The following is a 14,412-nucleotide window of genomic DNA, read 5'->3' as shown; positions in this document are numbered from 1 at the left end:
CAACGTTGTTAACTCGAAAATACGATACTTTTGCAGATGGACTCGATTACTTCATTGCCACCGCCACCATCACCATCAAGAGTCACAGAGGAAACAGAATCAGATAACGAACCACTTCCTCCACCCCCGCCAGAGATGTTCCGATCAAATCTTTCTCTGGATTCTCTGCCACCGCCCCCGGCACCTGGTGAACTGCCAGTATGCAATACTCCCGAGCTCACCGGGTCTTCGTTAAGTTTGGCGTCTCTTCCGCCACCTCCAAGTCCTCTAGTTGGTGAAACAGGAACTATTCGCCGTGCTAGGCCAAAGCAGTCTACGCCTACAAATTCAGTGACTCCGGAGAGTACGCCAACACATGCGCCATCCAGACCATCTGCTAATCAGCAGATGTATTCGAACCCTAGCAACCCGACGATGCAGAATAGCCAGAGCTACAACTCAAATGCGCAGAACGCTATTCACGCGAACAATGCAACTAATTCGGTGCCCTCTCCGCACAGTTCCTATCCAGGGTCCAGCGCCAGCACGCCAACGTACGCTCCAAGTTCGCCAAACTTTGCCTCGCCACCGCCATTTGTTCCTCCCCCAGCTTATGGGTCGCAGCAGCAACACAGTAACAGTTCCAGCTTGACGAGACAAAACTCAAAGGCGGAATCGATGTACGGAAGTCACCAGACGGTTCACCAGCACAATACCGTTCAGCCAATCAGGCCAAACCCAAACATGGACACCGTGCGACGAAGTGCCATGAAGCAAGGCTCGGGTCACTATGCGGCTCCACCTTATCTAGCAGAGCTAAAGGCTGCCTCCAGTCCCCAGCCTCAGCGTAGAGTGACCATTCAGGAGCCACCGACGTCGCCCAAGTCTAAGACGGGTACTGGCAAGAAGATCACGTTCAATCTTCCGCCGCAACAGGAGCCAGGCAGTCCAGCTTTGCCACAGAGAAAGCCGATGCCACCGAGGAGGTCGGACAGCACGAGGCTCACATCGCCTAAGAAACTTGCTGCGTCTGATCAGGCGCCCCCGGGTGATTTTTTGAAGGATCTTCAAAGAGTAATGAGGAAAAAATGGCAGGTAGCGCAAAAATGCAAGTTAGATTCGACCACAACTCCACACGAAGTTCTCGGTTTCCGCGATCCACCGCCTGCCGTGGCAGATTACAGAGAAACCAACGTGTCGAATTGGGTTCAGGAACATTACGGAGCAGATAACCTGTACGAGAACGTCTACGCGACCGATCCACACGCTCCGGTGGAGTACGCATCCAGTCCAGCTCGGCAATCCACTGTCAGATTCGCCGACGAGAATCGCAGCATTAACATCGTGAACGCGATCGCGAGTAAAAGAAGGCCACCTCCGCCACCGCCGAAAAGGGCAGAGACCACTCATTTGACCACTACCAGAGCGATGCACTGACAATAGCAGATACTTCAGCCCCACCCCGAAAGGCGATGGCTTTGCTGTCTGTGCAGCTGGTGGAAAGGCTAAGAGAGGGCGAGAGTAATTCGCTTTGTTCTCTGTGATTCGGTCACCGTTTCGAGGTCCTAATATCAAGTCTATACGCTGATCGTCCTCTGCGTTTATCGTACACCTCCGTTACAATACGCGACGAAAAGAAAAGCGGGAAGATGGCCGATTATCCTCGGAGAGAAGCTCGGCTTTGTGTTGTTCGCGTACATCGCGAAAGTTTTGCATGGGATCGGCCTGCCTGGAAATCCTTGGTATATCTGTCCGGAAATTAAAACAGCCGTTCTGGGATAATCGATGTACATTTTAGGGTCTCGAGGACGAATGTCTGATCGATATTGCCAATCGGAAACTGATCACGACGAACGAGCGTCGAGTCAGAGGCTCGACCTCGGCCGGTCGAATATATAGGAGAATTTTTTTTAGCAAACGAGTTTGGTATACTGCGATACGGAGCTGCAGGTTAATTATCAACGAGTTCGATGTCAAACATCAATCTGAGCGCCGAGTTCTCGACGGCCGATCAAGTTTAGGGCGTAAGGAAAACAAATACTGCCGCACATATTGAGGATGTGATATAATAAGTCTTAAGCTGCTACATTCGTTGTCCCTCTGAGAGCCGAGGCGATTAATGATTCGCGTGCGATTTCGATCTCGAGCTCTGTCGAGAGCCGGACGCCACGAGCGCGGTCCTCTCGGTTCGCGGCAATCGAATTTAAGGGAAGAAAGGAGAAAAAAAAGAAAAAAAAGAAATGGAGAAGAACGCACGAGAATCGCGATCGCATTTCTGTGTGCAAGTTAATAATCCAGAGTTAACTAGGCTTAGCTAAGTATCTCTGATGTCCGCTGACACGCGTTAAGTAAGATGAAAGGACGGTTGTTTATTGCGTTATTCCAAAGGAACAATTATATCGTGACACGAGTAACACGATAGAGAAACAAGATGGAAGTTTTGTTACGAAGAGAACTATACTTCTTGGACACACGGAATGGAAAACGAGAACAGGAGGATCTGGAGAGACACCGTTCACAGAACACACATGATCACACGTATTGCGTTTTCTTTTCTTTTCTTTTAAAGCCTCGTACATAGGTGTGTATGTATATAAATGAAACACGTATGAGCGTTTATATCAATATATCGACTTTTTGATGCTGTATGTTTAGATGATATCGTACGATATTGAAATATCCTCTGCGACGTGTACACGATAACGCATAATCTACTCGATAAACCACGATCGTGAACGTCGCGCGCGACGCTATTTGCTCTTCGTCGACGAGGCTATACACACATCCACGCATACACGTACAGATACTCAGAATTTCTACGACCAACGCGATCGTTATGCTAACTCTAACGTTTCAACGCTACAACGCTACAACTTGAGATCTCGTTCATGCCATTTTCATCTCTTCTTTCCGTTCCCGTTTCGCTGCTTCAATTCCCGATTAGATTATCCACGAAATCGAAACGTGACTTGTTCAACGGGTTTATACTTCAGAGCCGCTGAATAATTTCTTCGTCGTCTTCGGATCGACGAGTGAACATAAGCAATCGTGGAGCTTGAAATTGATTTGTACCGAGGGCGAACACTCCGTCGATGTTTTCTTACCGACCGTACACGTTCATCCATATCACAATAACCGAAGTAAGACGAAGAATCCATATTATGGTCGATGCAACGTGATTTGGTGCACAATCGACTAGAACAGTTTTTAATACACATGTAAAAGCGACTTATAGATTCCATAATCGGTTTGTACCAAATCGGATACTCTTACATTATTAATTACATACCAACTACATAGTATAATACCGACTTGCGTCATTCGAACGTTTCCAACACCACAGCTCGGTGCGTTATTCTCACAAGTCCATGGCTCATCTGTGAAACAATCATTAGGTCAACTTACTATCAACTGTCTATCAACTTCAAGTCAAATCCTCAGCGAAAGAAGTCGATCAAGGACTGTCTCATAGAGCATCTGTCGACTGTTCTATTATCTCATCATTCATCCGTTCCTGTTTCAATCTTTCTAATCAATGAATCGTCAGGGCAACGTAACATATGCTCTACTATATCGTTTTATACAACCATATCGATTAAGAGTAAAAACGAGGAACGGCATTCTGCCATTCGTACTCGCGTGATCGCCGATGAAACTTTCAGCAACGACTGAAGAGGGTCTCTCATTGGCCAGCACGAGTCATCTATCTTTTTTATATCGAACCACCATCAGGACCGTTGCCATCGAATTTCGCCTGTCTTCGCGCGTCAGCGTTTATCCTTTCTCGATATATCGATGGGAACACGATCCTGCGTGCTTGTCGGACTATTCTGGGTCGCGTTTTGAAAGAGAAGACTAAATAAAGAAGGGGGAAATAAAAATAGAAGAGGAGGAAGAATGGAAGCGGTGAAGAGGAGTCTCGTCGAGTCGCGCAAGCTTTTTACGACGTTTTGAGGTTATGTACCGGACGAAGCGACGAAGATACGATATTTTCTACTAGCCGATTTTGATAGCAGCTAGATATCAAAGGGCGACTTTTCTACGCATATCCAGTGCCTCTCCTGGTGAGCTTTTTTTCTATCTCGAAATACCGACGCACGAGACTCCCGCGACCATTCCTCGAAACGGTATAATTCATAAGGGACGCAAGAGAGGGCGTTGACGTCGATTTAGAATGGTACTCGTCTGCCGTGCACACGCGGTCCAATTAAACTGAACCAATAATAGTAACGGTAACGATATTGATAACAATATTCGTCATTTTGGGACTAATCTTATCGATCTTAACCGGCAATATCGACTGTCGTCTTATATGTCTGTCTTTTAAGGGCAGACTCGCGTTTCTGCGACCGATCGTCCTGGCAGGCTTTTCCGTGTCCAGGACGGTCCGCTTGACCACCAACTAGTACCACGTGGAGTTCCTTCAACGCGGTTGCTCGAGGTTGTAGAGGGGAAGTATGACTCGGACAAATTATAGGTACGACTCGAGGAAAGAATTTGAACCGATACACCGGCAGGGAGTGGTTTTAATTTTATAACGGGACATTCGTGATTCGGAAAGACGATCGAAAGGTACGATTCATCGTTCCGAATCGACGCTGATAGAAAGCGAAGAAAGTTTTCCCCTGTCGATCGTGAGAAATTGAGAAATAAATAAGCGTACAATTTTAATTCAATGTCTATAAGAACGAATTTTAATGTTTAAGATAAGAAGCTGCAAAAGATTGTTCTCTTTTTCTTTTCTTTTTCTCTTTTCCTTACTTTCAATACTTTTTTAATATTTTACAAATGGAAACTATAATATACTTTTGAATAAATGTCCGCCAGGAAAGTTTTTATTACTATGAAACACTCTGTAACCCATACGATTTAAGCGATGTTTTTACGTATCTGTATTATTTGTAAGGTTTGATTTATTTATTTTAATTTTGTACATAATTGTGATTCGAAAATTAGTACAAATATTTAATAAAAGTATGTAGAAACGAAAACGATGTTTTAAGTTTATATCATAATTTAATGTACAGAGATCTGCTCTCGCAGCGATATTCATTTCATTGTTAATTCTCTAAGGTTAATCGAAGTTAGAGATGAAAACCGTAGCTAGACGTCTGGGTTACAGAGGGAAATTTATACGTTTATTTAACTCGTGTCTTTTCAGTTTCAATATCACCGAGCATTGAAATAAAATTCCGCCGAGAGAGAGCGCAACGGAGTACTCGAGCCACGACGAAAAAGAAAAAGAACCTACACCGTAAGGAAGCAATTTTATCCTTCGATTCGGAGCTTCTCGAATCTTCGCGACGTATTTAAACTCGAGACAAGAAAGAAAAAGGAGAAAAGGAGTTACGGAATATCGTTAGAAGTCGCGTTTCATCGCAAACGAGCATGCTTTACGACAGTCGAGCCTCGCTTCTCTCGAACAACCCCGCCAAGCCCGCGCCACGTGGTTCCAGTTTCCCGGAACTTTTGTAAAAACGGCCTGTGCGCCGACGCGAAGCGAACCACTCCTTTTTATACCCGTACAGTTTAAGGAACATTAATCGAGCTAAACGACAAGAAGAAGGAGCATAGAGAAAGAGCGAGAGCTAGGAAAACGGAGAGAGAGAGAGAGAGAGAGAGAGAGAGAGAGAGAGCGACAGAGGAAGTATGTGGAAAAACAGGAGGTAGCTTTAGCTAGCTGTAGATCTCGTGCTTGATCGTTTCCGTAGCGCTGATGAACGCTGATTTCATTGAGTGCCGCACACTTGGAGCGCCGGTAAGAAGGATCGCGACCGTTCGGCAGGATCCACGCGATCGAGCGATCGTTTGATCCTCGAGGAGAGTAATTTAACAGCGAAAAAGTCACATTCGTACGCGCTAAAGATCGCGTAATCGACATCGGTTGACTGGAAAATCGAGATTCCCTTGCGTAAGAGGGTCGAGTGGAACGGTGGAAACGCGCGAGCCGCGCAAGATGGCGCACGATCGCTCGCGACGCATGACGGGACGGATAACGACGAACGATGTAGATGGCGCGTCCGTAGGACGACCACACGGAGAGGAAAGAGGTGGGAAAAGATAAGATGTTTATCGTCGTGTACCGTATCTACTACCTTCTTTTCTTCTTTCTTCGATACCGTGCATACCCTCTGTTGTACCTACGTTTTTTGTAAATATTGTAACGAACACGAGGCAGAGTGCAAACGGAGAAAAGGATCCAATGGAAAGGGAAAGAAAAATGAAAGGAACGATCGTCGAAGGGTCGTGAGACGCCCGCGACCGATTTTAATAATGTAAACGCACTATTTATGACGACGGGAGACGTGATTTTTCGTTTTTACACGCGTACACACGTACGGATCGTATCGAGGGGACGGGCAGAACGAAATACTGGGGGAGGGGGGTGAAAAAGGAGGGGAATAAAAGTATATAAGAGGGAATCCAGTCCTGCGAACGGAGCTCCACTGCGTTTCGTTTGATTTATCCGGTTAGCTGTTCGACCGACGAATAAGAACGAACCCTCTGGACACTGTGTTTGCAATCTTATCGATTACGTTTCTTTTAAGCATATTTTAGAGGTTAGATCCGTTTAATGGTTGTTTTTTTGCCGCTATTTTCCTTCTTTCTCTTCTTTCTGTATTCTCTTCTTTTCTTTCTCGGACTATCGCGACGTTGGAAGAATGCGACAATATCGATTAGTTTGAAAAGATCTTTCTCGACGCCGATTGTTTTTTTTTTTTTTTGGCATATATTGACACAGGATGGAAAAGGAAAAAATGCAAGCAGCAGTTGAAATATTATAGGTATTATATTCATGTTTTTATGTAAATAAATTTTTGGTATATTTCAATGATCGTCGACTCGTTTCTTTCTTGCCCTTCGTCCAGGTCGCCATGCCAGGTTGCTTTCAGATTAATCTCGTGTCATCCACGGTGGAGCGTGTAAGTAATTCGGTGGAATTATTTCCAAGGAATTAATTCGACGTAACGTGTCTGATAATTTCCACGTGCACGATTAATTCCAGCTCGATGTAATTATTTATCCCACTTTGCAGGCTAGAGACACTTTCTAAGTGATTTCAACGTGCCCAATTTCAGAACAGGTCTGGAAATATGAAATCTCACTTTGTACATCAGTATTATCTTCCACAAGTGCAATTTCCAAGTGCATCGAGTCGTCAGACGCCATTTTTATTGCTCCATTGATGCGTACCAGTCGTAAAATCGGTACTTGATTTTACGGATCAAACTTGACGTGTTTCTATAGGTAAAACAACCCTCTTTCTTCGTCTCCGTGCGTATTTTTCGAGGAACATCTCGAATCAGGGGGCCAAAATGTGCACGGTAGTACGCGAGCGATAAAACCGTGCTGGTTGCTGTTCATAAAGCCGTGGAATAAAAAAAGCTCGGTTTTTAATATTCCCTTGGTGCACTGGGGGCCGTGTCGCGCAAGTACGCATAAACTGTTCGGCTATTGAATTTTCTTTGCATAAAGCCGATGCTCGTATATGCTCGTATAACGCAATCTCGTAGCCTGATATCCGATGGAAAAATTAAACGGCCATTTTCGGTGTTTCGACGCTTCGTCGGGCGATTTTTCAATCTCGCCGCGCGAAATCGCTTTATCTCGCGAGGCAAATTCTGTAAACGGAATTTCATCACCGGTGTAATGATCGAACGCGTGTATTAAGTTTGCGGGAATTATTGGAAGAAAAGGTAGTGTGCACCGCTTTCCCAATTTCTCCTCCCATTTTTTCCGGCTTCTCGTACCCCTCTACTTTCTCCTAACCTTTTTGATCGACGTTTATAGCACCGCGACCAATATACTTAGTACCTTTGTATAATTCAGCACTCGTGAGAAATGTAACGTATATGATATACCGATATAAAAGAACGTATATTTATTCGCGGACGGAACTATAAGGAAATGACAATAAAATAAATCGATAATTAAATTCGTCTATGAAAACGCAGTAATTTCTTAGATTAGATAAAATGTAATAAATAGGTTAGGTTAGATAAAACGTAATAAAGAGATTAGGTTAGATAAAACGTAATAAATAAGTTAGGTTAGATAAAACGAATAAATAGGTTAGGTTAGATTGCGAAGAAAAATACCGCGCTATAAATTTTTACAGTTCCAAAAAATTTTCATTCCATTCATTCGTCAGCTACGTCAAAAAGTATCTAGATTAAATATTCAGGTATCTCGAAAATATGTATACAAACGGTTGTCCGTTAAAATCACAGAAAGCGTGTGGTAGAAGGTAGAAATCCATAGGATTATTGAAGGAACTTTACAAAGTCAGTTTATTTATTTCCCTGCTAGAAGGAACAGGTGGCATAACTTAAAACGAAATATTTACTCAGGAAGGTAGCGCGACGAGCCAGTGTTGTTCGAGTCGTCGAACGGTGAGGTCGTTGGAGCGCGAGACTGGCTGAAAATCCGAGTCGCGGCTGACGTTACGGTTCAACGTGCCCGTGACAATTACAGCCGTCTCGATAAGTAAGTAATTTCCTTTTCAGGGTTACTGCTTTCGTAACCATGGCCCATACATTACCTTCACCTATGTTGTTTCATAACTCGAGGAGATTGACGTAAATATATGAAATTGCCGGCTGGCTGGCCGCCGCCCGTGGGCGCGGGGCACAATTTTATAGGTTCCTTTTACGACTTATGGGAGTCGTGTGTTCTACTTTGCGTTTACGTTATACGCGACCCTCGAGCGTTTACGTCCCTCTCCGTCGGGGACCCTTCTTCTGCTCTGTCTCCATCTTCCTCTTTTCTATCAGGAGCCATCCGAAAATTCCTATCTCGTTTCCCTTTCCAATTCTTCCAGGGCCTAACCCGCCCTCGTGTCTCCCTGTGCACGCACGGGAATACGAAAGCGTCCACGAAACGTTTACGCGTTTCATTTCGCGGCTGAAATTCATTCGTTCGTCTCGTGCTGCGCCGCGAAATTTTTGTCTCTGTTGTTTCCAGCGTTATCGAACTTTGTTGCTTTCTTAACGCTGGTTCCGTGCATACGGGCTCGCGAAGCTCTCGATGCTATCTCGTTCGGTACTGAAACCGTGGCCGGTGCTCGTTCCAGGCGAATAACCAATCGGCCGGACGGTAAAGCAGAGAATTAACGACGGTTTAAAATATAACGGATAACTCGAAGTTCGGCGACACGTTAACATTAACGTTAAAGTTACCGGTTCGTAAATTACCACGCGTGTTCTATCGCGTTGCAGTTTACGCTCCGCGAGCCTAGGTGGTTCCCCCTCCACGCGCTCCGCGCTAATGCCATCTAGCGGTTTTAATTCCTACTTAGTGAATGCCGCGCGGAGTTACCGACCGAGTAAACAGATCGCGAGACTCCGCGCCATTAGCTCGTTCGTGATTCGCGAAACTTCGCGTTTATACGTAACAGAGAGCTACGTATTCGATACCGTATGCGTGTAATGATCAGACGAATCGGGAGTGAGCACGAAACACGCGTAATAAACGTTGAAACGATCATTCGGTCGAGCGAAAGAGGCAATGGCGGGTACAACGGAATTCGTCGCGTTCGTAACATCGGAAACTGCGCGTGTACGAGACAGGGAGCTCTGTGCTCGACAGCAACGACACGAACGATGCTCGGATGAATCGCGAGAGGGCTGGAAAGACGCGTAATCGACGCGCAGCAGATTATCCGGGGCGAGGAGTCGGTCGGTGGAACGGAATGGTGGTCCCGAGCAGGCGGAACCTTTCGGGATGTTGGAAAATAACGCGAAGCACGGAAAGGTCAAAGTGTCTTAAGAGAGCGGAGAGGAACGCGGCGGTTCTCGTGGCGCTGCGTCGACCTCGCACAGCCATCCCGGCGTGGAACGAACGGACAGATAAAACAGACACGAGTGGGGAACCGAGGCAGGATAGTGGAACGTTTCGAGCGGTCCGCTTTCCAGGAACACGGGCGTAAATCACGATTTTATTACGGATAATTTTACGAGGAGTCGAGCTCGCCGCCGCCGACGCTGTTCCAGTGTCGGCTACCTTAAACTCGTAATCGCGCGTCCCGTGATGCTCTCGGCCCACGGCCGCGAAATCGTTAGCGAATTAGAAAAACGAGGCGAGCCAATGGGGGAAGAACCTAGCTGGAACTCGATCTTCGGCGACGTTTTTGCCAAACCGCCTATCGCTCCAGGTGTATCGAGCCTCTCGAGGTCTTCTTTCGAATTTCACCGTCTAGACCAAGCCTCGCTGCCTTTCGTCTTCATCCTTGCGTTCCGACGGTTTTCGTCTTTCGAACGACGATATCTAACATCGGCGTTTGTAATTAAATCGATCAATTCTGAAAATATCGTAGATAAACGTAAAATTTCGATTATGTTAGATTGGTCGTGTATTTTAGGCGCATGAAAATTATAGTTTAGCCTTTGAAATTTGTAATAACGCGAATTTAAGTTTCCTTTTATTTCGAGGACTAGTTGCTACTCTTCTTCCTCGCCTTCTTCGCTAACAACTCTGTTTTCTCCTCTCTCTCTCTCTCTCTTTCTTTGTTTCTATCTATCTCCGTAAGAATCTCGGAGCGATTAAAAAAAATCTGCAAAATCGCCGGAACCTGTAATGCACTTGCGAGTTTCAAAACACGTTTGGGAAAAATCGATTAGCAGATCCGAATTAACGTGCCCAGCCAGTGAGAACAGCTTCGAAAATACTTGGCGAACTCGCGCAAACATGTTCTCTCGTTTAAATCGTTGACAGCGACTCGGGTGAAATATCGTGCAGGGTATATAAATTTGGAAGAAACGATAATCCGATTTTCGCATAATTTCGAAATACTTCGCATCTAGCGACAAAAATAGCGAACAACGTTGTAATAAACCGGTAGGCTTGCAACGATGGTGTCAGGTATGTCGCAGGCCAATAGTGACTTTTAGGCCAGCAGTATCGGGGACTTTTCTCTTGGGCGGCCGTCAGATGTCGTGCTTTGGATTTTAGGTTATGAGGACCCTATGTTTTCCGGACAGGCTCAGTCTTAAACGAGGTACAGTACAAAGGACACATACATGCTTCTATATCCGTATAAGTATACATGTATCTTCCATTGCTAATAAATTTTACATATTTCGTAGCTATACAACTATACACTGACAGTTCCCTGCGCATTTTAACAAATCTTATAATTTCATTCGAGAAATGACAACAAGCAAGGTAAGAATGGAAATTAAAAATACTAACCTAACCTAATACTCGCGAAAATTCCAAAGCACGAGTTCCATCGAGCAACACCTCCGCATGAGTCCCGATAACGGGAGGGGGACAGGGTATCTTAGTACTTCCTCCCCTCCCTCCCCCCAGCGTTCGCGATCGAAATTAATCGCCCGATAAAAGTTCCAGGGATCCTGCAACTCGGAGAGAACCTCTGGAGATAACCTCGAAAAATTCCGCCGGAAACGGGACGCCCGTTAAAGCCGCCCAAAAGCTGCGAGGAAAACTCGGAGGGGCCCGAAGTTAGGGGAGGCGACCGCGCGACGACTTCTTCTTCGTCTCCAGCCATTTTATTGACTTCACCGACGAGTTTGTCTATCCGACGGCCAGTCAATTAAGTTTGATCGCCGAAAGTTCCCGTCGACGGGGAATCAGCATAAGTTTGCGCCGGGGGAAGCCCCGATATCCCGGCCGGGCCAATCTTGCGTTGCACGCCCGTGGCATCGGTTTTACGATCGCTCGATACCAGACGTTCCGTCGAAATTAAGATTCAGAGCCAGAAACTCCGTACCAAAGGGATGATCGCGATGGGCACAGCTTGTTTTACGCGTTTATACGCCCGTCGTTTTATGCGTGCCCCGTGGATAACCAGGAGTATGACGCGTTCCCGTTGCTCGGCGTGGAAAGTCGTGCAAGTTTCGCAGTTCTTTCCGTGCATTCCGTGGGCACGGACATTTCCCCGTTTGGATTCCGAGCTGCTCACCAGGTGCGAATGCACGGGGATAGAGGAACACACAGGGTGAGCAGGATATACGCCCGAGAGGAGTTATTACGGGAACACAGCGTGGGTTTAAAATGGCGGACGACGGTGGACGGAAATGAAATAAAGTACTCGCACGTCGGATGAAACAGTCGGCGTGTTTTCAGCTGATTAACACCTCGTGTACACCTGCGAAACTTGTCGAACTTGTCAGGCTTCGAGCTAACTACCACCCGGAGCACACCTTTAAAGCTCGTCATCTTTTGAACTAATTAGCATCTCACGAACACCTTCTGCATATAAATTAACCATTTAAGCCCCGGGTCGTTACAGTTAACGTATTCAATTCTCTTTTAACGAGGAACCAGCTTTATTAATACCAAGTAAATTATTGCAGTTTCCGTCGGGCAAACGGAAGAGCAACATCCTATCTCAGCGAATCAAGGAATCTTTATTGCTGGCTTACGTCTATTCGTCCATGCGTCCATTGGTCAGTCGACTATAAAACCACGCTACACTTGTCCATGTGAAAGGTAAATACTCGATTACCCAAATTCATACTGCCCTGGGTTATTCTGTTATCCAGTTCCAATAGTTTCCGTAGCCTCTGCCACGCATACTTCTGCACGTCACTATCCAGCTGCACCGTTCGAAGCCAGGAATTCATTTTGGCACACCAAATTATTACAGTTTCTCTAGTCTCTGCGACGCATAGTTCCGAACACGTCACTAGCCAATTCGCTCGAAACCTGGGATCCATTTGCACGTGCATACCTGGTATAGATATATAGCCTGGTTTACTTAGACTAACGAATTATAATAACAAGCACGAATAATTATATTCTCTGATCAGAGCCCCAGAATCGGTTCTCCAAAGCCACTCTTGGAAAAGTTGGTTCCTGAAGCAGGGTCCCGGCAATTTTTCGAGAACCTTTGCGATGGCGGAGGGCAAAGGGGAAATGGCAGAAGCTTCTGGTCCGTTTTCACGGTCACGAAACCAGCGAGACCACCGACGGTTCACTGTACGCAAGCTGACCGACATTCTTGCGGTGGCCGGGAATGTCGGCGTTCCACAGCCGTGTCGGAAGATTAAAAATCGCTCGCGTGAATCATCCGCGAACGAGGCGTCTCTCGATGAGAACGCTGGCGAACGATGAGTCAAGGTATGGCGAGGCGATCCGAGGGGAACAAGCAGGGGTGAGAGATTTTTCAGCCAAGGGTGACTATAGCGCTCGCCATCCTGCAAATGCGTGCAACGCGAGCTAAGGTAAGAGCATTGATTGCACGTTACGGGTATGCCAGAGTGAATCACTGCGAGGTGAATAATCTTATTCGCCGAGGATTGTAGAAATTGGCAGGAAGGTGTGCGTTAGTCGTGGAGAAACGATCTTTGGAAAAATACTCCTGGGTTTATAACTACGTTTAATAGCGGCATGAATTACGGTTTTTCAAATTTGCGAAATTTTCGTATTTTCGTATTCTATCGTTATCGTTTTAATCTTTCGACTTTGACATTTTTCTTCCGATATATGTGCATATAATTGTGAAAGTGGTCTAAGTCATCGACTTAAGAGGAACGATTTTATTATTTATTTCGTGTTGCGTTCGTTTATATTACGATAAAATATATTTATTTTCTACGAAACAGTGAAGAATTGAATCGTTAGATTGAGTTTGCAGTTTTATCGCAATTAATTTTATAAGTTATGACGTATTTAAAGGCCGAAGATTTTAATATTTCAGAAGCAAATATAAGTGACTTAGACCACTTCGATAATCACAAGCACATATAATTTTTCCAATGTTCACTATTCCATTTTGTCTAATTTTAAGAGATTCTAATTCTATTGCATTCACCCATCATTTAACTGTGGTAAGTTTAATATTAAATACAATTTAATCTTCTTTATTTTACTTCGATAATTTTTTAATTGTAATCGTGTTCTAGGTTAACGTCTCAAACCCTCGACTTCGAAATTTTTCCATTGTCTCTCACTACTCCATTTTGTCTAACATTAAGGGATTCTAATTCTCTCGCATTCACCGATCATTTAATCGTGGTGAGTTTTATTAAATACAGTTTAATCTTCTTTATTTTACTTCGATAATTTTTTAATTATAATCGTATTCTAGGTTAGCGTCTCAAACCCTCGACTTCGAAATTTTTCCATTGTCTCTCACTATTCCATTTTGTCTAACATTAAGAGATTCTAATTCTCTTGCATTTATCGATCATTTAACCCTGGTGAGTTTAATATTAAATACAATTTAATCTTTATTTTACTTCGATAATTCTTTAATTATAATCGCATTCTAGGTTAGCATCTCAATCTCTCGACTTCGCCATTTTTCTTCCGATATATGTATAATAATTTTTCCAATATCTCTCACTATTCCATTTTGTCTAGTTTTAAGAGATTCTAATTTTCTTGCATTCACTGATCATTTAATCGTGGTAAGTTTAAAAGTAAATGCAATTTAATTTTCTTTATTTTACTTCGATAATTTTTTAA

The 14,412-nt window shown here is 44.7% G+C and overlaps 1 protein-coding gene across 6 annotated transcripts in view; it reads left to right on the top strand.

Annotated features, from left to right (window-relative positions):
- Positions 1-5,602, top strand: part of LOC108555816 (amyloid beta A4 precursor protein-binding family B member 1-interacting protein) — a 179,671-nt gene extending 174,069 nt beyond the window's left edge. For 5 of the 6 annotated variants that reach the window (XM_017911641.1, XM_017911638.1, XM_017911640.1 and 2 more), the window contains 2 exons: positions 37-4,551; positions 5,141-5,602. In XM_017911641.1, the coding sequence (XP_017767130.1) occupies positions 37-1,416 (1,380 nt within the window). In that variant the 3' untranslated portion in view covers positions 1,417-4,551; positions 5,141-5,602. The remainder of the gene's footprint in view (positions 1-36; positions 4,552-5,140) is intronic. The other variant, XM_017911639.1, reaches the window with a different exon arrangement.
- The last annotated feature ends 8,810 nt before the right edge of the window (positions 5,603-14,412 follow it).

This window comes from Eufriesea mexicana, unplaced genomic scaffold, assembly GCF_001483705.2.
Source record: "Eufriesea mexicana isolate 0111107269 unplaced genomic scaffold, ASM148370v2 scaffold302, whole genome shotgun sequence".
Classification (NCBI taxonomy): Eukaryota; Metazoa; Arthropoda; class Insecta; order Hymenoptera; family Apidae; genus Eufriesea; species Eufriesea mexicana.
Note: the sequence above shows the minus strand (reverse complement) of the source record. Positions and strands in the feature narration are given on the sequence as shown.